Raw genomic sequence first — 24,169 nt, 5'->3', positions numbered from 1 at the left:
CTCCTAATCCTCACCGGTGTTACGTTACGTGGAAAATGAGGCGGAGCTTATCCGTGAAGTTTCATGCGTCTCTGTAAGAGCAAATGCTTTGGCGCACAAACAGCTAGTTGTGAGCAAAGAAAAGTGCGGTTCAGAAACGGCCTTTATTTGGTTAACTGCTGAGCGTCTCGATAGGTCAGTGAAGCACTCGTAATATCTGAAATACTTCGTGCCAAAGGAGGTAGGTGAAATTCACAAACATCTGTGAAATGTGTTTAAGGTGAAAGACTGTCTCCAGTTCCTGAAGCCCTGCCCATGGCATCAATCTGGGATGGATCAAAATTTGCATTTTTCTTTAGAATAAAAATCTGGTAGCAAAATATCAAATATTACCTCAAAATTACTGGTTTGGTAGGGGTCTGGTAGTACCAGTAGAATGTCAAAATCTGTCCTCTCTGAAACTCCCGAGCCTTCAAATCCACTGCCGGAGTAGTTGATCTCTGCACGGCCCAGGATGTGACACCTTTGTCGCAGTAGTATTTTCAAGTCTTGAAGGAATCCCAGTACCATCTGTAAATGTTCAAAGTATCAAAGTCAGTTTCTTGGTGTGTAAAAGCCTGATGTCTCTAAAACAATACATAACAATATTTTCCGGATAGTGGCCATATTTTGGATTTTTGTTTTGTCTCTAAATATCCATTGGTGCCCAGCCAAAGTCCACCTTATGGAAACTGTCAGGGTACAAACACCAACCATGAGGGATCCACGTGGACAAAAGCAACCTGTCCTCACCTGGGAGCCTGTATAGCCTCGCCCACAATTACCATAAGGATTTCATGAAGGCAAAGGTAGCCCATGCACATCTGAGTACTTGTGTAGTACCACAAGGCCCCATCGACACCCGCCATATGGACTTGTATATGCTATGTGTGCTCGAAACCATGAAAACACGAGGATCCATCAAACCACACATTCTTCACCCTTGTCAGGTGATGAAGGGCCAACCACGCTCTCATAGTACATTTTCCGAAAAGGCAAGAGCGGTTCGTGTGCTCACCACCAGGATGCACTAATGGTACAACAGGATAGGTATAAATCAGGTTCCTTTTCATCTGTCAGACAAACTCTTGTTAGCCCTAACCTTGTAGGGACCACTCGTCAGCCTTAATGGTTTAATTTTACCCTATTTCACCTGCTTTCTCAGCACCGGCCTCACTGGCCTTCCCCATTCCTATATCCTCTACCTTAGCAGCCTTGCACCCGCCCATCTTGTCAGTTCCCCCATTACGAATTCTACATATGCTTCTGCTTCCTGTCTCTGCCATCCCTCTCCCACCTGTTTTACTCATCGAACATCTCTTCATCATTCTCACGCCCTCTCTGCTTTCTCCTGTGTCAAGTTGCAGGCAATCATGTCAAGCTTGCAGCCTCATCTCTAATCACCTCCTTGCACTCTCTTTCCAAAAGCAAGACACATTAGTCTGTGTGGCAAGGCACAAGAGGAACTGCAATTACTTCTCATTAACAGTCTGAGCAACTGTCAACAGAAACCATACCGCCGTCCAAGGTACCAGCAGTGGGGCTGCAAGCACTGCCAGCATGTGAAGCCAGGGTAGCTCTGCCTTACTCAGAGTTTATCCTTGACCAAGTCGAGGGCCCCAAGGACGCTGACAAATGGGGAACCCTGTTGAAGACTTTTTTTTCCCACACAACAGGTACCAGGGGAGAAAAGGTCTCTCTCTCTCTCTCTCTCTCTCTCTCTCTCTCTCTCTCTCTGAATGTCTCTCTCTCTCTCTCTCTCTCTCTCTCTCTGAATGTCTCTCTCTCTCTCTCTCTCTCTCTCTCTCTCTCTCTCTCTCTCTCTCTCTCGGCACACTTAAAAGTAAATTAAGATGAGAATGACCTGTATTTTTCAGTACCCACCCACCACATCCACAATGAATGAATGATTGCCAGATAACAAAAACGGAACAAAGAACTGAAGATTAAAGAGAACATAAAATCCCTTCTGAGCACGGTATTACAGGTTTACTCTGCTTGCAACCTGATGATTCTGAGCAGCAAAAGAAAACCCTTAGCAGCTTGTGACTTACATTATTTTTTCTTTTCTCATTATCATCTTAACCCGCAGGTGCTGGACCCAGAACTTCGTTCCACCTAAACAATTCAGTGACAAGTGCCCGACTCACTGTCTGGTACCAAATAACTCTTTTCACAGCACATTCTTAGTACTGACGCAAGTGCCAGTACTATATTCCTGTTGGCCAACCCTTCTAACGGGACCACATGGTTTCACAGTAAGGTTGGTCCTACCAGGATTGCTTCAATCGAATGAAAAGCACTCGTCATGCGAGGTAATGCTAAACCTCTTCAGACGTGTGTTGTTAAAACAGTGGAAAAAAAAAAAAAGTGATGATATATTAATAACAGTATGGCTTTAAAAATGAGATACAAGTGTATTTCAGAATGAAATTCAAGATTTGTTATTGCGGACAAAAATAAATGTATAGTACTGATGCAAAAGCACTGCGACACTTAGCAGAACACTTCCCACCAACTGTTAGCATGCCTCTAATGGAAAAGCAAGATAAGAAACAGCATTTTTTAAATTCTGTGTGAAGTGTTTGGATATTATAAGTAAACAGAAGTGGTTTGTGAACAGTGGCATACCTACAGTAGGGTCCATTTTGTGAAGGGGCGCATGGGGGGGGGGCGCTTGCTTTTCTGAGGGGGCCCGGAACACATCGCACATGGTATTCAACTAAAGCCATGTTTTGACAGAAAACTTTGTACCATTTATTGAAATTATGAACAACTACAGACGTGACAGAAACAAGCTGAATTAAGTAAACACAAAATAAATTATTCTTGTCGCATTCGGCAATCATTGGCACAAAATAAACAAGCATTAAACTAAAATACAATACGTATGTATATACGTAAGTATGCCAATAGGTACTTTATAATTACCTTTCCACTGCATTTCATACATGGCAAATAGAAATGATTTGTAGACTTATGGGTAGTAATTTAATTATAACACATTAGTTATAATTCACGATCTATATACACCATTGAGCCTTACAAACAGCAGCAGTTAAACACATCTCAAAATAGCTGTATATTTCTGTTGTTATGTTTCTGTGCAGACACAGAAACAAAATGTTCCATGTCAGTTTCTTTTGCTCTGTTGGAATGAATCACAATAACTCCAAGTGATGAGAGTCTGGTGTCAGACATGGTGCTTCGTAGGTACCTTCTGAAGAGTCACATTGAGGAGAAACTCTCGCATGATGTTGAAGTTGGTGGCAGTACCAGAGCTGGGATTGCCTCCTTATAGCTCATGAAAGTTGAAAGTTCATCTAGATTGCTAGCAATAAGCCCCTCATTTTTCTTCTTTTCCAAAAGTCTTAATGCTTGTCGCAGCATACATCTAGGTATTCCATGTCCACACAATACTGTTCAGCCATAGGTTTTCGAAGTGCAAAAATCAAGAAACATTGAGCTACGTGGATCAAGCATAGACGTTGACTTGAAAAACTTCTTACTGACATCACTGAATCTTGAGTGCAGTTCTACAAGTACTCCATCCAATACTTCGTAATACAGGTTTATACATTACTTCTTCTCAAGTGAATCGTGGCTGTCTTCTATGTTTTCTTGGCCAGTTGACTCCAGAACAACGCTGTCCTGCAGATGTCTAGAGAGTCTAGTCCTCCTCTTCTGGGCTGGATCTTCAACAAGTACATCACCATGATTTCGAACACCTTCAGTTTTCACCCACAGTTCATGCCAGAATTCCTAATTCCTGTGAGAAGCCAAGTCGTCATCGACTATCTGAACCATGTGTGCTGCAGCTGACAGCTGAAGCGATGGAGGCTGAAGCATGTCAGATAACAACTTTGTTTTCTGCAAAATGCTGATGAACATGACAATTGAGATAACTATACAATATTCTTGAGTAAGTTGTTAGCATCAAGGGCACGTTTTCCTGTGTGTGTCTCAGTTATTTCTATCAGAGTTGCCATGATTGGAAGAAGTGTATTTAGAAGGACGTTACAAGTATTGGCATGACCATCTTGTGTCACTTAGTTTCTTCAGCTTATTCACCTGCTTTCCAGGATACATTTCTTCTTGTTTTTTTTAGAGAAACAACTCATAAGGCACATGTGAGGACATGAAAACATACAGTCTCAAGAAATGCAAGGAATTTATAAGATAGCTGGGCAGACTTAACAGTCAGCTATGACCAGATTCTGTCTACGGTTGTAGTAATGAGTATACACGGCTCTTGCAGCATCTTCTTTAAATAATATCTGGACACCTTTATTCACACCAGACATCACAGAGGCCGGATCATAAGTTTGCCCTACGCAGTCCTTTGGATCTATGTTGAATCATTTTCTCCTTCAAATACTTGGCATTCAGTTCATACAACTGGGTAAAACCCAAAATTCTTCAGGGATATCATTTTGAAAGAGATATTTTACAACAAGTGACAACTGTTTTTTCCCACTGATGTCCTTGCTTTCATCCACCATGACTGAATATTCAATGCTGACGTGCAGTTCTTTGCATATTTAATTTCTTATAATGCAAGCAAAACTCTGTCATTTCATTCTGGATCTGTGGGCTTACATACTTGACACTAAGTATTCCTGTCAGCCTGTGTTTTACAATACTGTCATATTCACTGACTAGCTTCAGTGTTTCAAGAAAACTGCCTCTGTTGCTGCTTATTCTGTCCTCCTTGTGACCTCTCTGTGGAACTTTCTGTCTTGTTGTTAGGCATTGTACTTTTCCAACTTATTTCATATAATGTCTGTTTTCTTTTATCTGCTTTTCATGAGCCGAAATTAATGCAGTACTGATGTTCCTTCTGAGTCTAGCTGGGACTGAAAGTCTTTCCATGTACAAAATGTGGCCTTGTGATATCACTTCTCTCATTCTGTGCAATCCGGAGTCTCTCTCTCTCTCTTTTTTTTTTTTTTTCCCACTGTCTATAACCTGAAACTGTGAAGGCATTTTCTGACATGGTTCGGCCAGGAACAGAGAACAACCTACAACTGAAGGAGAAAGCTGCATCCTGATTAACTGAATACTCAAGCTATGGGTACAGTTCATACCATCTGGCCGAGAAAGCCCGTCTCATTTTGCCCAATTGTGTGTTGGAAACTGTTGACAGCTTTGGTTGTCTGGGATCATCGAACTTATCAGTTCCTCCAGCACTTATGTCTGAGGGGTCCCGGAGGCTTATGACTTAGCTTACATGTTGCTCTTTGTTCTGTTGTGTTTCACACGTTGCTGCAACACCATCTTCATCAACTGTGTTGTCATCAACTCCGTCAGACTATGATTCACCACTGTCATCTAGCCACAGATTTTCCTCTTCATTAGAGGAATGCCTGGAACTTGTATCACCAGTAAACTGACTTTGTCTTTCGGCATTTGAAGTAGGTAGCTCAGTTTCATCGGCTGATTATTTCCCAGTCTGGAAAAGCTCAATACTTTTCTGCATATTGACTAGAAATATCCATCACAAATCACAACTACTGAATATATCGTTGTGAAGCCTCTGCCGCATACACTGTCCAGACTTTCATTCGTCACCGCCACCTACACTGACACCGTAACTACCTTGTTACTCTCTCGCTCACTAACTGGCCACTCGCCAAACGTCCGCTGTCTACTGTCAACTAGCCTTCAACTACTAGACCTCTCTAATTTATACTACAGCTACGATATCTTGAATATTCTGGAGTCTCGGATATTCTCGATAACTCTACAACATTCAACACCACATAACTTAAGTTACAAAATAAATAACACATCATCCACTCATTTAATGTAGCGATACTCTATTTTAGGGTAGCTCTACATTTAGTTGCAAGCCAAATGATTTCCTGTAGGCTAAATGATTTCCTGTAAATCAAGAAATCATTTACAAAGCTGGGTGGTAACCTTATAACCAGCCAACACGTGTTCCCTACGTGACAACAAGTGGGTTGACGGAGGGTTAGTGACCCTGCCCGGAAAATAACTTATTAAAAATACGAACAAGATGCCTCGGACCAGGACTGACCAAAAGGTGAAGACTAAGGACAGAACAAAGGACATGGTACGGATATCTACATGGAATATATGGGGTGCAAATGATGAGGTGAAAGAGAGATTGTCCAGGTGCTTGAAGGTGCAAAAAGTGGATGTATGTGGAATAACCGAGACAAAATCGAGAGGTGAGACTGTGAGAGAATGGCAGTACGGATGGGGATTATGTGCGAGAGTAGGTGAGAATAAGAAGGCAAAATAAGGAGTTTGTATTGCTGTGTGGAAGAGATGGAAGGGGAATATAAGAGAGTATGGATCCATCACCTCAAGGATTATGTGGGTAAGATTGAAATTTGGACTATAAAAGTGGGCGATTGTATGCGTGTATGCACCAACGAAAAGATCGTGCAAGCAGAGTGAAAGAAGAGTTCTGGACAAATGTGGAAGCATGCATGGAAAAGTTTGAAAGGAATGAGAGTGCGTTTTTGATTGGAGATATGAATGGAAAAGTAGGAAATATTAAGGTGAATGGAGTAGATGGAAAGTGGAGTGTGCCGACAGAAGTGGATGAGAATGGCAGTGCTCTAGTGGACATTTGTGCAGGGAGGGGGTTGATGATAGCCAATACCCTCTTTAGACACAATATCATCCACAGGTATATGTAGCGAATGATGAGAAGGGAGGGTGGTGAAATGAATGAACGGAAGGCAATGACTGATTATGTGTGTGTGGAAGATAGAGTGAGAAGGTGTGTAATGGATGCAAAGAGCATAGAGAGGTTGAGGGGGTGGATGTTCTGACCACCATGTGGTGATGGTGAAAGTCAAGGTTCAAATGAAATGGAGGAGTGGGAGAAAGGAAGGACAGGAGGTGCAAGGGGCTGGAAAAAGGCAAAATATAAGAAAGAAGTGAAGGAGCGCTTGGGTAAATGTGATTTGGCCAGATGGGGAACGTGGAAGGTGTGTGCAAGATATTCACAGAAGAAATCTGTGCTGCATGTGAGGTGGTGTATGGAGTTAAGAGAAGACGAAAGGGAGTGCAAAGAACAGCATGGTGGAATAAAGAGGAGAGACAGGCTGTGGCGCAAAAAAAGAAAGCATATAATGAGTGGATGAGAAACACGGGTGTGGAGGAAGTTGAGAAACGGAAGAGAGTGAGTGTTATATGTAGAGAGGAAGAGAGAGATGACAAGATTATTAAGAAAGAGGCAAAAGAGAGTGGATTAGGAGTTTGGAAGGAATTTAAGTGTAAAATGGGGGAAATTTAAGGAAATGTTCTGGAAAGAGGTAAAGAGAGTTAGACAGGGTGATAAAGAAGTACGACAGGAAGTGAAAGATATAAATGGTGGACTGCTAGTGGGGAAGGGGAAAAAAAAAAAAGTGAGCAGATGGAGAGAACACTTCAAGGAAATGTTGAACATAGAGAATCAGGGAGGTTTAAGAAGGGAAGAGGTTGTATAGATCAGATATTCATTCTTAGGTCTTTAGTGGAATAGTTTCTCGAGGAGGGAAAGAAATTGTATGCGGCCTCCATGGATTTGGAGAAAGCATATGACAGGGTGGGTAGACACGGAATGTGGAAAGTATTAAGAATATATGGAGTAAATGGATAGTTGCTGAATGCCGTGAAGTTAATGTGTGAGGGGGCTAAGGCTACAGTGTGTGTGGACAGTGAACTGAGTGAATTATTCTACCTGAATGTTGGACTGGAACAGGGATGTGTCACGTCTCTGTGGTTGTTTAATCTATATATGGATGGGGTTATAAAAGAGGTACAAGGTAGGGCAGTGGATGTTGGAAGGACCCTAATAACAGAAGGCAGTGACTGGAAACTCCCTTTACTGTTGGTTGCAGATGATACTGTAGTGGTAATGTGAACGAAGGGGAACTGCAAGACTTGGTGAATGAGTTTGGGATAGCGTGTGTCGGAACGGAATCTAAAGGAGAATGTAGGGATGAGTAAAGTTATGGTCTTCGAGAGAAATTGTCACTGAATGTACAAGGAGGCTAGTTATGGAGGAAATGGAAAATGTGAGTGCATTAAGTACTTGGGTAGCGTGATGAGTAAGGATGGAGATTTAGAGGATGAAATGCTTGAAAGAGTACAAGAAGGAAGAAAGGTTGCTGGTTCTTTGAAGGCAGTGATAAGGAACAGGGAAGTGAGAATGGAAGTTAAAAAAATCGTTGCATGACAGTATTGTGTTACCATTCCTAATGGTTGGAAGTGACGCTTGGACCTTGTTGGAAGGACACAGGTCAAGAGCAAGAGCTATGGAAATCAGTTATCTGAAAGGGGCATGTGAAGTCAAGTGGAGAGACAGACTGACAAATTAGGTTGTGAGGAAACGTTGTGGTGTGGATGTGGATCTGATAGAAGGCGTTGGGAGAAATACACTGAGGTGGTTTGGCCGTGTGGAGAGGATGGAGAGCGAGAGACTGACGAGATGAGTGTATGTGAGTGAGGTGGAAGGGGGGAGAGGGAGGGGGAGGCCGAGGATGAGATGGTGGGATGGAATGGAATGAATGAATGAAAATAAATGAAAATGTGACATGGCGGCGCAACAGCAGAGGTCATATGCCACCGAACACAAACATTAAAAGTAAGTCAAAAAATAAATGAATAAATAAATAAATAAAATGATGCAAAAAACAAAGCGACAAAATCAAAGAAACAACCAAAACTAAAACATGGTGGAAAGATTGAGGTTAAACGAGAACAGTATAAAACACAAACTAAAATATGGTAAAGTCCTACAGTTTGTGGAGAAGGCCAGAACTTAACACAAAGGAGAAGGTGCCTCCTCCCATAGCACAAGCCTCTTCCCCAAGTACCGAGGAGAGAAGATAAGGTCCGTTGTCGGCTCGGCACCCGGAAAGGTACTGCTGACGAAGGTCCTCAAGACTAGGGCATTCCAAAAGAAGATGCTGCACAGTCAAAGGAACCAGACAATCATCACAATAGGGAGGGGGCGCCTTCTCCATTAAAAAACCATGAGTCAGCCTAGTGTGGCCAATCCGGAGACGGGCCAGAGCTGTTCCCCACTGTCGGGATAGTCCCACATACCCTCCATCGCCGAGGTTCTGACGAATGCTGTGGAGTTTGTTCGCCCCTACTGCATCCCACCTTCTCTGCCAACAAAGACGGACAGCTTCTATAGTACTTGTACATAAATCCTCAGATGGGACACAAAAATGGGGAGAGGAAGGGCGAGACGCAGCGGCTCTCGCCACAGAGTCAGCACGCTCATTGCCTACGACCCCCACATGAGCAGGGACCCAACACATCTGTACAGAAAATCCGCATCTATGTAATAAGAAGAGCCACTCCAAGATAGACAGGACTAGAGGGTGTGATAAGAAGCCACAAGACAGAGCTTGCAAGGCACTGGCTGAGTCACTAAAAATGGTGAAAGAAGCAGGGGGGAAACTAAAAATCAACTCAACTGCAACTAAAATAGCTGTAAGTTAAGCAGTAAAAACAGAGGCAGAAGGAGGAAGACTCCCACCACGGCTAAAATCATTGAAAACTACACCAAAGCCTATCCCAATGCGGGACTTGGAACCATCAGTATATACAGGGATCGAGCCACTGTGGGCAGAGGCATGTTCTAAAAATAAGACAAGCTACCTGTGTGGAAAGAGAGGCCTTCCTCTCAGAGAAGTAATCACATGGCCGTACTTCCACGAGGAGCCAGGGAAACACTCGGGGAACACGCACAGGGCAAACAGGAAAAGGCTCAACACCTAACTCCTCCATGGCAGCCCTCACTCTGTACCGAAACGGTTGTGGATAGCGAGGGTGGGTGTTATAGAAGGGGAAAAGAGCGACCTCAGAGACAGCCATACAACTTGGTGAGGAAGGTAGACGGTGAAGGCAGTGCCAACACTGCACCAGTAAGGACTGGCGACGGAGATCTAGTGGTGGTTCATTCGCGTCTACTGATAGACTAGGAATTGGGGAAGACCGGAAAGCTCCAGTTGACAGACAGATCCCAGCATGATGGATTCAACTGAGAGGCTGCAGCTGTGCCTCAGTAGCAGAAGAGTATACCTCACACCTATAGTCCAATTTGCTCCGTACCAAGGCACGGTAAAGGTAGAGCAGGATGGCTCTATCAGAGCCCCAAGACAGGTGAGATAGAGTCCGTAGGAGAGACAGGGCACGGTGGCAGGATAAACGTAATGCACGGATGTGGGGAACCCACGTCGGTCGTCTGTCGAAAACAACTCCGAGAAACCTTGCTTCATCCACACATCGGACCCTGTGGCCATGTAACTTGAGATCGGGGTCGGGGTGGACACCTCTTAAGCAGGAGAAATGTAGGGCCACTGTTTTTGTTGGGGAGAAACGGAAACCATGCATTGTGGACCAATGAGATACGTGGTCTAAGGTAAGCTGCATGCGATGTTCAGCCACGGGCATCCGGGAGGCAGCATACCATATAGCTAAATCATCGACATACAATGAGGCAGACACCCCCTCTGGAATAGAGGACAGAATACCATCTAATGCTATAGCAAAAAGGGTCGTGCTAAGAACACTTCCTTGAGGCACGCCTTCTTCCTGAGGGTACGAAGGAGACAGAGTGTCACCAATTCGAACCCTGAATGAACGGTCACGCAGAAATTCTAATATAAATAGGGGCAGCCTACCACGTAAACCTAAAGAGTGAAGCTGCTTGATGATACCAAACCGCCATGTAGTATCGTATGCCTTTTCTAAGTCAAAGAAGACGCACACCAGATGTTGCTTCCTGGCAAAAGCATCACATGCTGCAGCTTCTAGGCGGACAAGTGCATCTGTCGTCGAATGATATTTGTGAAAACCAGACTGACATCGAGACAGACAGTCATTCCTTTCAAGGAAATATATTAAGCGTGAATTGACCATCTTTTCAAACAGTTTACACAAGCATGATGTAAGGGCAATTGGTCGATATTCTAGAGGACTGGATCCTGTCTTCCCTGGCTTCTGGAATGGCAGGACAACAGCTTCACGCCAAGAGGTAGGAAGAGAAGAGTCTCTCCAGATTCTATTAAAAAATTTGAGGAGAAAAGACAGTGCATCATCACCCAGGTGCCGAAGCACTGCATAGCGAATATCATATGACTCTCGTGAGGTGTCATGACAAAGGGAAAGAGCAGATTGGAGTTCATGGGAAGAGAAAGTGAGGTTGTAAGACTCCCCCCTCCCAGAATAGAAGTTCAATACCCTAGCCTCTTCTACGTCCCTGTGTCTGGCAAAAACTGGAGTGCTAGCATCTCTACGGCTGACCGCTGCAAAGGCAGAAGCAAAAATATCGGCCATAGCCGCAGGGTCACCAACAGGCTCACCATTTGACAGCAGCACAGGGGACCTGCCTTGCAGGAATTTTCCTGAAATCTTTTGTACCCTCTTCCACACCTTAGACACTGGTGTCTTCGAGTTTACGGAAGACACATAAACCATCCAAGAGTCTCGTCGGGCTTGTTTGAGGACCTGGCGTGCCCTAGCACGTGCCCTCCTGAATTTGACAAGATAATGCTCTGTTTTGTATCGACGATAAAGTGAAAATGCTGTCTTTTTGGCACGTACAGCAATACTACAATCCTCATTCCACCATGGGACAGGGTGATAGTTATATGTGCCAGAGGTTCTTGGAACAGCGTGGAGGGCAGCAGAATGGATAATAGACGTAAAGAACGAAACAGCTTCATCTATATGTGGAAAGTCTTCTATGGTAACACCAATAGAAGTCAAGGAACAAAAAAGGGACCAGTCCGCCTTATCTAACCTCCACCTCGGGAGACGGGAACAAGGACTAGATATTGCTGCAGTAAGGAGGATAGGAAAGTGATCACTCCATGCAGATCCCTCAGAACCTCCCAGGTGAAATTCAGGAGGCAGTCGGGAGAACAGACAGAGAGGTCAATTGCAGTAAATGTATTCCTCTGAGGATGAAAATGCGTAAACTCGCCAGTATTCAGCAGGGAGAGATCCTCGTCCTCCAATAAGGATGCCAATAAATGCCCACGTTGGTTAATTAGACAGTCACCTCACAAGGGGTGGCGACCGTTAAAGTCCCTCAGGAGGAGAAAGGGCTTAGGTAATTGTTTGAGGAGGTCTTCAAGGTCTGCTTTACTAACTACTGCGCTGGGTGGTAAATAAATGCAACAGACAGTATACCAGCGGAGGGCATACAACCGCATAACAACACACTGGAGATCAGACTGGAGGTGAACCTCTTGAGGGACATTAGCCCTCACCAAAACAGCACCACCTCCAACAGGATCCTGGGTTGGAGCTTAGTAAAAAGCATCATACCCAGGTGGTGCATGAGGAGTGGCAAGCCCTACAAGAGTTTCCTGGAGACACACTCACAAAGGAGAATAAGCCAGGAGGGTCCGCAGCTCCTCCCAATTACCACGTAGCCCTCGACAATTCTATTGTAATATACTGGCTGAGAATGCCATAGTACCCACAGCGAAGGAAGAATCATGTTGAGGGGTGAGACAACCTTGCCCCCGGCAAGCAACCAGATTTAGATTGCTGCTTAGAACTGCCCTTAGAAAGGGACTGCCTGGCACCATTATGGTGTACAGTGTGCCACCCAGCTGAAGATAACCTGGAGGAAGAAGAAGAGGGCCGGACATTTTTTTCTTCTTTGGTGGGGCAAGAGATGGTTTGGCAGGTGGACCGCAAACTTCCCTAGCCGGAATAGAGCAGGCAGTGCCACCACGAGAAGGAGCACAATCAGTAGTGCATCCCACAGTACTGGAATCCTGAGAGGGCAAGGCCTCATGCAGCTAAGCAGGTGCATCAACTACCTGAGGACCACCACTATCTGGCGGTGGCTAGGTCATCAGCAAGACGCCATCCCAAGCCTGCACTTGCCCTGACCCCTGAGCATCCCAAGGAGAAGGAGTAGTGGGCTCCACTGCAGAGATCTTTGGTAGCAGCACTTTGTTCTCTGAGCACTCTGAGGAGCCACGGCAACGCTTACCTTGCACAGGAAGGACATCGGGAGTTTTGGATGTTTCAAAGTAAGGTGTAGCATCGACACGGGTGTTTGTCACAGGAGGAACTGTGAAGCACCACCACAGAGGGGAAACCCCCAGAGACAGGGGGCACCTCCCTGTAAGAAGCACAGCTACTTCCAGGGTGCACTCCCTTGGTGGAACTCCCCGGCCGAGAAGGCAAGGAAGTAGAAACCTGAGAATTTGATGGGGCATTGTGTGATGGCAGGGGCACCTGCCGAGTAGCCTTAGGGCGAGACAACGCAGCAGCAAAGGTAACTCCAGGGCGAATGAACTGCTCCCTAGCCTTGGCCTTTGCCTCGGAAAAGGAAATTTTCTCCTTCGTTCGGACGGAAATGATCTCATATTCATACTTGTATACTTCGCAATCTCTTGAGGAGGCTGCATGCGCTCCTTCACAGTTCAAACATTTAGGGGGTTGAAAACAATCATCCATACCATGAGAAATTCCACCACAATTTCCACAGACCTCAGGAAGGCCAGACGCTTCCCGCCTGCATGAACGGCGGACATGACCAAATCTTTGACAATAATAGCATCTTCTAGGTCGGGGAACATAAGGTTTAACCTTTAGCTTCCACCACGCAGCAGTGATAACCTCCGGCAAGGTAAGACGGTCAAATGTCAAGATAAGAGTGGGCGTGAGGGTTAAAACCCCATCAACTTTCTTCATAATTTTCTGTACTCCTACAACACCCTGAGGAGCCAGCCCCTCTAAGAGGGAAGAATCAGAATATGAGATCAAGTCACGAGAATACATGTCCCCTCGGGACTGATTTAGGACCAAGTGACGAGAGGCAGATACAGGATAACCGGCGACCACAGTTAGAGACAGGATGCATGAACTCTCCTCTTCATTCCTGGCTTCTAACAATAGAGAACCATCGCCCTGCAAAGAGACCTCGGGGGTAAATCCACATGCTGTAACTAGACCACTGTGAATCTGAAAACAGTTCAGGTTCCAGAAGGAAGTACCATTATCCATTTTGAGGACTATATATTTTGTATAAGTGTGTCTCACAAAAACACCAGGTAACAGCTCGAAAGAAAGGGCATCTTGATTCGCAGTTATGGCAGATGACCCGGAGGGTACAGGGTCGTCGGCCAGAGAGTGACCAGTTGATGCCGACTCGTGCGGCTGGTCACCGACCACACGAGTGGTTAAAGAACTGTTTAATATATCCATATATATGTTGGTGAATACAGATTGGCACCAGGTGCCAAGGGAAACCTCCTACCAGGGAGTGAGGAGACCGAGTGCGGTCTGATGGGAGCGGGGTACCTCGTCCCCAGAGGGTGTCCCAAAAGGACACCCCATGCTTCGAAAGTTTGCTCCCACCAGTGCAAAGACCCCCTTCTCCAACACCTCCCAGCCCAGACACCCAACCAACCAACTCAGGACAGCACCAAAGCGATCCCTCTGGAGGGCGGCACTGATGACCCATACGGGTAACCTACGTTTCAGGCAGTGCTTAGTCAGACCCCTCACCTACAACCCTACCTGCATGGGAGACCCTGCCAGATGTCGCTACATCCACGGGCAGGCTTGTGGGATCACAGGGGAGCACAAGCCCCCCCACCACGACAAGGCGGCTGCCCACGGGGGGAAGGGATGGAATGGAGAGGAATATGAGAGAGGGGGGTGTGAGCTGGGAGCATGGCAATGAAATAGAACTGGACAAGGTCAGAAACATTCACCACGTTCTGTAGCTTTACATAAACTTATCCGATAGAGTAAATCCAGATGCTGTCACGTTAAAAAGGGGTGCCAAATCCTTGATCGTGCACTTTTCTCACAATATGCATCAAGCCAGCTCGATCTCTTGTCAGTTCCATATCCTCATCGACTTCCAAAACTCTCTTCCTCATACACTCGTTTACCATATCCCTCCACCTTCTCCTTGGTTTACCTCGTGTCCTTCCTCCTTCAAATTAACTCAAATATACCTTCTTCACCACTCTATTGTTATCCATTCTCTCCACATGACCATACCATCTCAGTACACTCGCTTCGATTCTGGTGTCCAAAGACTTCCTCACTCCACATCTTTCACGAATCGCATTATTTCGTATCCTATCCATTCTCTGTACTCCTCATACATTCCTCAGCAGTCCCATCTCAACTGCTCTCACTCTTGGCTTTTCGTTTTCATGCCACACCATAATTTCACATCCATATGTTAAAGCTGGAACTAACACTCCTTCATGTAGGCCTCATGCAGCTGCAACACTCAAGCCTCTTCCTTAACAAGGCCTTCATTGCACCAGTTACTTTCCTTTTCTGTGTCACACTATTTTCCACTTCCTTTGCACATTTTCCACTCTTTTCTATCATTGTCCCCAGGAATTTGAACACTCTCACCAATTCCAGTGTCTCTCCATTCACTGTAACATCGCACTGGGAGTCACCTTCTCTCTCAGTAACCATCACTTTACTCTTTTCTACATTTTCTCTCAAGGCACGACGCTCACAGACATCAGCAAAACTCTGCACTAACCTACCAAGTTCTTGTCCGGTATTTGCAAGTGGTACTGCATCATCAGCATACAACAAATTTGAGATATTCCATCCATCACCATTCATTACCAACGCCATCCCCCCCTCCATTACCTCCATTACTTGTGTTTTTACTTCTCTCACCACCCCATCCATAAATATATTGAACACCCACGAGGGCATCATAACCTTGTCGCACACCAACACCGATCGTGAACCTTTCACTTAGATGCCCATTTACCCTTACACATGCTTCACTACCACCGTCTTGACGGCACCTAGTAGCTTACTATCTACATCGTACATGCGCAAAACCTTCCACAATCCTTCTCTGTCTACTTTGTCGTACGCTTTTTCCAGATCCACGAATGCCATAAACACCTTATAGTCTTTCTCACAAGCCTTCTCCACTATCTGTCTCACTGCAAATATTTGATCCACACATCCTCTGCCACTCCTAAAGCCACCTTGTTCATCACTCACTAGGACTTCTGATATCACTCTTACTTTATAATAATTCTTCCATATACCTTCCCTACCACACTCAACAAACTTATGCCACGATATTTTTTGCACTCACCTCGCTCACCTTTATTTTTGTACAGGGGTACAATCATAGCCTTTTTCCACTCTGCTGGCACAGTTTCACTCATCCATGGCTTCCTACATATCTCCAACAGGCACTTCATTCCGCTCTCTCCACTACACTTAATCATCTCTGCATACACCTCATCAACCCCAGCTGCTTTCCCATTTTTCAGCCGCTTTGCAGAGCTCTTAACCTGTGCGTGGGTCACCTTTCCTGGCACTGCATTTCTTCTCTGCGCACCCCCCAAAACAATCACGTTTACAGTGGCTCTGCTCTCTCTATTTCCATTCATCAGGCTTTCAAAATATTCTTTCCATCTGGTCCTTACTGCACTTCATCCCCATGTGTTAATAATTTACCATCTACATCCTTCACACCTTCACATTTCTCTCCGTTTTCACTTTTACATTTCCGCAACTCTTTCCAGAATAACTTCTTATTTTCAGAGTAGTTTGCGTTAATTTTTCTTCCTAGATCATCATTTACTTCCTTTTTTTTCCTCTTCTCTAGTCTCTTTACTTGCTACAGTACTTGCTCTTAGAATTTTCAGTTCTTATTTCGATTGAACCCCTGTCCTGTAACCACTCTAGCGACTTCTTCATCTTTTCCTCCACTGCTCTCTTAACCTCTTCATCCCACCATGCCGTCCCTTTCTTCTTTGTTGTTACTCTTGCCACACCACACACAGCTTTAGCATTTCTAACTAAGCAATCCCAATATGCATTTCACAGGCTGTCCAGATCCATTTCATTCAAATTCACTGATTCTAACTCCTCCCCTACTTTGCTCCTGTATTCATCTGCCATTTCTTTGATTCTCAGCTTCTCGACTTTCGGTTTTTCTCCCTGACTGCTCCTCTCTGTTCTGGTCCACCTTACTCTCCTCAGATTGATCTTGCATACCACAATCATATGATCTCAAAGACCTCCACTTCGTCCTCTCACGGCCCTCGTATCAGCAACCATTCCCAGCATCGACCTCTCTATGAGGTGTAATCAATCAGGCTCCTTTCAGCATGATCCCCGTTCCCTCTATACCATGTATATTTATGTGCATCTTTATGTTTGAAATGCGAGTTACAAATGCACAAACTCCTTTCTTGACACATAATCCTTCAGTCGCTTCCCATTATCATTTTCTTCTAATACTCCATTGCAACCCATTATGTTATCTTCAGGACCAATGCCTACTCTTCTATTCATATCATCCATTACGATCACTTTATAATAAACACATGGTGATAATCTAACTGATAAAAAAAAAAAAAAAAAAACAGTAATTAAAGACTAGGTGCCACCGTCGTAACAATATCAATGGAAATAGTCGTGAATTTACCAAGAAACTGTACACTATCAGTTCAGTGTCTATGATAATGATATACAATTTAAGATGCATAGTTTGCCAGTCGCAGTGTTGCCACAGTCTTGCCACATGTTATATAAACTTATCCATCATCAGATTGATCCCTGTATGAAACCCTTTTGTCTAGAATACTCTGCTGGGGGGGGGGGGGCACCAGGGGAGGCACAGACCTTGAATGGGCGGGGGCACGTGTCCGCCCAGGCCCCCCCATGTCTACGCCACCGTTTGTGAAAGAATGAATCCTCAGAGAAAAAAAAAAAAAGTCTCTTTTTGGGGGGAGGTGCCAAGTCAAAGTTCCCAGCTTTATGGAGTTAGCTATTGCTTACATGAATTGGAGAGCCACTGAACGAGTCCAAGATGATACAAAAGTAGGAAAATTATCAAAAATGGGTCACATATCCGTCCACTGAATACTCAGACATCTGAGATTCTCGGCTCCAGCTCACGTACAGAGCATTTTACTGAAAATAGCACTTCATAATGCCTGTTGGATAATGTCAGTCAGGTAAAAAGGGAGTGGTATACTTATTTTTTGCACCTCTGTACATATTTCTTCCATTTCGTTTTGTTCTGTCAGTGCCTTTTGCTTCCTCAAATTACATACCAGACATTACCCATCTACCTTCTTGGCTCTGAACACCACCTTTTACCCTCACTCTCACTCCCTCTTCACTGTCCTCTTTGGTGCTGCGAAGGGTATCTTCTCTCCTTGGCACTTACATAGCTGGGCGGCTCCGCTGCCTGGTCATGCAAACACCCCTCAGCTCCCTCCCTATCCCCTGAAAGGGGCAGGGTATACTGCAGGAGCCGGGTAATTTCAGCCTGCAGTCTATTGGATTCACATTCAAATGAGCCTACTGTAGGGTTGCAGCAGGAACAACAACAAAACAACAATTACTCCTCCTTCTCCTGACAGGACACTGATATAACACACTACATAATAGCTAGTGACATATATGCTGTTAACATGTAATATAGAGGTTTGAACAAAGTCGTGCCTAAGCTCGAGAGAGCTGGAGGAAACAGGAGTGCAGAATCTAGCTTGGAAATTTCGCACGCAGCACAGTATGATGCCTGATGGAAAACTCCACAGGTGTGAAAAGTTCCTCACACATATGCCCGCACACATGACGCAACCAATCATATACAAGGGAAATAGGAAAGACAGGGCAGAAGGGGTTAAGACGCGATAGAAGAGAGAAGAGGGATGGTGGAAAAGGCAGGAATTAATGGCTCGGAGTTAGATAGCATAAACCGCTCTCGCCTAAGTACTGCTCTTGTCAAGATAACTTCCTCTGGAGAATAAAACTGCAATCAAACCACAGACTCATCTTTATCCTTCTCCTGCCAACCACGACAAGACCAACTTGAACATTCTCCTCTCTTAAAATCCCAACAATCTAATATTTTTGGAAATGCCTCAGCGACGGCTACGATCCTCCTCCTCCTCCTCCTCTTCCTCTTCCTCCTCCTCCTCCACCATCGGGATTTTTTTAATGTACCGGGGGTCACTGCTTCAGGATGAAACTTGTGTACTTGTCCTACATGGGAGAGTTCCTTGTCTCAATGGAGTGAACGGAGCTAGGTCCTGATTGACTGCTGCCTCCCTAAAAAGCGCCAGGCAAGGCTACCGCACCACCCCTAAACATCCACTCTGTGCAGTCCCCTTTGTCTAAAACACCCATCTTATATATATTTCAATCTCCCCAATGCAAAGAAAGCAATATAAGCACAGATTAGGATCTGCACAGATAACCCTGAGTTAATGGTCACTACTCTTACTTTCGACCTGTGATGGGCTGTGGAACACTGAGGGTCCCTGTTAGTCAAGTGACCACCATCGGGATTTTTTTAATGTACCAGGGGTCACTGCTTCAGATGAAACTTGTGTACTTGTCCCACATGGGAGAGTTCCTTGTCTCAGAGGAGTGAACAAAGCTAGGGCCTGATTGACTGCTGCCTCCCTAAAAAGCGCCAGGCAAGGCTGCCGCACCACCCCTAAACATCAACACTGTGCAGTTTGTAGTTTCCACGTTATGTCCACAGACTTCGCATTAACTCAATGTACCGGTTTATGATGTCATGCTGTAACTATCAGTTTATTTGATTACTTTCTCTTTCAGGTTACTCAATCGGGTAGCTTATAGACAAAGTATAACAGAATGTGACTTTTCCTTTCCAGTATTTACAATGAAATTTCCATGTCAGTTTTTCCATGCAGCATGGTGGTTTTTCTTACTTTATCCTGGAGGGTTTGGTGGTGGGGGAAGCCTTCTTGCTTTACCATCCTTATCCTTCAGCATGTAGAGTTAGATCTTGTAGTCATAGTTTTTTCTCTGTAACAAGCAGCCTCGAAAGGACCATAAGGTCTGTTGCTGTATTGCTTTCCTATGTAATCCCATGTAATCCTATGTACTCCTCCTCCTCCTCCTCCTCCTCCTACTACTACTACCTTATTTACATTTCTTCTTACTGTGTGACCAGACCATCTTAACACACTCTCTTCATTCATTTCATCAGGAAACATCCTTACTTAATGTCTATTAATAATTTTTACATTTATTATTCTATCCAGCCTAAGCAGCCAGCATACATTCCCCAGCAGTCCCACTGCTACTGTTCGCACCCTTGACTACTGATATGACATTCCAGATAATCAAATCCGAACGTTTATGTCAGCACTTAAACGCCGTCGTAATTAGCCTCTGTACTCAGGCCACTTTTCTGTACTAAGGATTTCATAGCACCAGGCACCTTCGTCTCTCAGGCTACTTTATTTTCCATTTTTTTCTCATATTTACCTCTCTTTTCTGTCACTGCATCTAAGAACTTACTGTAGGTTCTTCCATTACTCCCATTCTCTCCATTCACAACCACAGCACATTGCAAGTCACCTCTATTAGCAAGTATCACTTTACTCTTGTCTAAATTGCTTTCAGACCTCGTTGCTTATAAACATTCATAACCTCTGAACCAGTCCACAAAGGTCATGTTCATTACCAGCAAGCAACACACCATGATCCGTTTATTATATATATATATATATATATATATATATATATATATATATATATATATATATATATATATATATATATATATATATATATATATATATATATATATATATATTATATATAATATATATATTATATATATATTATATGTATATACATATGTATATATTATATATATATATATATATATATATATATATATATATATATATATATATATATATATAGACATATATATATTATATATATTATATATATATATATATTATATACATATATATTATATATAATATATATATATATATATATATATATATATATATATATATATATATATATATATATTATATGTATAGTATATCTAATATATATATATTGTTACATAGCCTATGATTTCATCATCCTTTGTGTAATTTTAACGCACAGTATGCTGCATGTTTGATCACGAGCGTGTTCTGCCTCAGTCCCCCCCTTCTACCGTTATAGTAGAGTAAGTCGTCCTTTCTGTTATTCAGTGCGGGATTGTCAACTCTTTGTCCCCATGGCTTCATTTGCGCGTCCTTCTTACAAGTTGTATCAAGCTCTGCCGGCCCCTATATAATGAGCTCAGTCTCTGCATCATTGCCACTTAGATCTACTCCTCATTTTGTACACATCTCTGTCCTCCCCTGTACAGTTATTATTATTGTGAGTTTCTCAGGAAGTCTCCAACCATCTAGCAGCTGTGTGATTTGAGTATAAGTGTTATTGCATTTTGTTCTTGTACTGTGTGGCATAAGGTGTTGATTTGTAGGCCTAGTAAGGTTTTTGTAATTTATATAAAGGTTCTTTATGTCAGTCATCATTAATAATATTTTGTATCGGTAGAATTTAACTTGCATTAACTGAGCATTACCCAGTGTATTTTCATTTTATCAGGGCTGACTTTGGTAAATTTACCCTTGCTAATTTCGTGTTAATAGAGGCTATTGCAGTTAACTATATATTTAACCTGTTTTTTGCCATTACATTATCCTTATGAGTCCTGAATGTTTTGTTGTTAGTTTGAGCATTAAACTTTAACTTGTAATTTTACCTAACTCTTTTGTTTTGAACCTGGAACTTTACGGGACAGTAGTGATTTTTAGTATTCTCACTTAAAGTGTACATTATCTTTCTCTGTTCCGTAACATAAATTTGGCGACCTCTCATCAGGATATTCAGGATATTATCATAAGGATATTGCTTGATATTTTGTAACTGTTACCTATTCATGATGTCTACTATTACTACACTTGATGAAGCCAAAGATTTTTTGTCAAATGTGCAAACAGTGTGTGATGTAGAAAACAGAACAAAGAATGAACTTAAGTTTGTTGCTCAACAATTGGGAATTGCAGTTCACTCTCATCATTCTAAAGATCAAATTGTTGGCATGATTAATGAAAGCTTGTTTAATGTAACTCCTCCAAATGAGCAAACGCAGACTGAATTAGCTAAATTACAGCTAGCCCTGCAGAAGGCTCAAGTTAAGGAGGCTGAATTTCAAGCACGTGCTAAGGAGGCTGAGTCTCAGGCTCGTATTCAGGAGGCTGAATTTCAAGCAAGTGCTAAGGAGGCTGAATTTCAGGCCCGTTCTAAGGAGGCTGAGGCACAAGTTGAAATTGCTAGGATTCAGGCAGACCATGAGTATCGCATGAAACAAGGTGGAACTGGATCATCTAGCTCTGATGATTTTGATGTGGCTAAAAATGTTAAACTTGTCCCTCCTTTTAATGAATCTGATTTAACAAAGTATTTTCAGTTGTTTGAGAGGGTAGCTACAGGTTTTAATTGGCCCAAAAAGTATTGGCCAGTACTCCTTCAAACTGTTCTCACCGGTAAAGCTCAAGTAACTTACGCATCTTTGCCTCAGGATCAATCTGATAATTATGATGTAGTTAAGAGCTTGATTCTTAAGGCCTATGAGCTTGTTCCTGAAGCCTATAGAGTAAAATTTAGGACAACTTATAAGCAAGATAAGCAATCCCATGTTGAGTATGCAAAAATCAAAGAAGATCTGTTAGAGCAGTGGTTAAATTCTAAGAATGTGGAATCTGATTTTGGTAAATTTAAGCAGATGATTTTGCTGGAGGACTTCAAGAGGTGTATCTATAAAGATGTAAGCCTATATCTTGATGAGAAAAGAATAGATAATTTTTCTGATGCTGCAGTTTTAGCTGATGAATATGTTCTCACTCACAAGAGATATTCTAAAGAAAAAGGGAAAGCTGAGAGTAAGTACGTTGCCTCTACTCAGAGTACAGGTAACAGGAAAGAGAATAAAGATGATGTTTCTCAGGAAGTAAATACCAGCTTCACCTCTAGATTTCAGAAAAGTAAATGTACTTATTGTAGTAAGCTTGGTCATACTACGGAGAAATGTTTCAGGAGACAGCGTGACGTGAACAAAAAGGAGTCTTTAAATATTCAGTCAATTGGTCTAGAGTCCACTCTTGAGAGTTCCCAGAATTCTTTAACTGAGTTAACTGAACCTGCTTTGAGGGGTAACTTAAATTCTCATGATGGAGCCTCCTCTTTTGAGCAGTAACAGTGGGTGACACTTTCTCTAAGAGGTTCATGTGCTAATTTCCTGTCTGATGGTTTTGTCAGTCCTTCTGGACAGTAATGACAGAGAAAGCAGGATTAAAATATATCGTGATACAGGTGCTTGCCAATCCCTTATGCTGACCAGTGTTCTAGGCTCTAATGTTAATTCCTCTGATGAAACTGTAATCTTACAAAGGTGTAGGGAATAATTACTTCTCTGTCCCTCTGTGCAGAGTGAATTTGGGGAGTCCTGGTTTTGTTAATGGTTCCGTTATGGTTGGGTTGGTTGAGACACTCCCAATGTCAGGTGTAACTTTCTTACTTGGAAATGATATTGGTGGAAGTCAAGTGTGTCCAGCTCCTCAGTTGTCTAATGAGCCAGTGGCTGCGTCCCAAGGATTGTGATGTCCCTGATGTGTTCCACTGCATGTGCTGTCACTAGGGCTAAGTCTACAAAGTTACTGGTGATTTAGAGGGATAATGATGATGATGATGTTATCCCTAGCTGACACTTTTCTTGCTAATTTGGACCACTCACCAGATTGAGGCAGTACCCCGTAGTGTTGATAATTTGTCTCGTCAAGAGTTGGTTGAGTTGCAGGTTGCTGACCCTGAGGTTGAAAGGATCTAGCTATACTCTGCTTACAGTAGAAGAAGAGTCAGCCGGTGCTTCTACTTGTTATTATGTAAAGTCAGGAGTACTTATGAGGAAGTGGGAGACCCCCAACAGCATCAGCCGACTGTGAATGGGAGAAGTTGTACATCAAGTTGTCATCCCTCGTGTTTGTAGGCAGGATATCATTAGAGTGGCTCATGATTCCAGTTTTGGCTTAGGACACCTATGGAGTGAGGAAGACTGTGGCACGCATTTTGAAACACTTCTACTTTGGCCAGGTATCTTCAGGGATGTTTCCATGGTATTGTAAGTCTTGTCACACCTGTCCAAGTTGTGGGGAAGTGTAATCAGACCCGAAAAGGTTGCACCTCTAGTTCCCATTCCTCCTTTTGAGGCGCCTTTCACCCGTGTGTTGGTGGATATTGTGGGCCCTCTTCCTAAGACTTCTTCAGGATTTTCTTTTATATGTGTTGACCC

General features: G+C 43.4%; 1 protein-coding gene and 1 long non-coding RNA gene across 2 annotated transcripts in view; one reads left to right on the top strand and one right to left on the bottom strand.

Annotated features, from left to right (window-relative positions):
• The window catches only part of LOC145406007 (uncharacterized), a 417,004-nt gene that overhangs the window by 47,768 nt on the left and 345,067 nt on the right, over positions 1-24,169 (bottom strand). Inside the window, exon 2 of the mRNA XM_080277194.1 lies at positions 373-549. Coding sequence (XP_080133320.1) covers positions 373-549 — 177 coding nt within the window. The remainder of the gene's footprint in view (positions 1-372; positions 550-24,169) is intronic.
• The window catches only part of LOC145406006 (uncharacterized), a 285,077-nt gene that overhangs the window by 177,790 nt on the left and 83,118 nt on the right, over positions 1-24,169 (top strand). The window lies entirely within an intron of this gene.

The sequence above is a fragment of the Coenobita brevimanus genome, chromosome 69, assembly GCF_032717465.1.
Source record: "Coenobita brevimanus isolate Jiangsu-jjx chromosome 69, ASM3271746v2, whole genome shotgun sequence".
NCBI lineage: Eukaryota > Metazoa > Arthropoda > Malacostraca > Decapoda > Coenobitidae > Coenobita > Coenobita brevimanus.
Note: the sequence above shows the minus strand (reverse complement) of the source record. Positions and strands in the feature narration are given on the sequence as shown.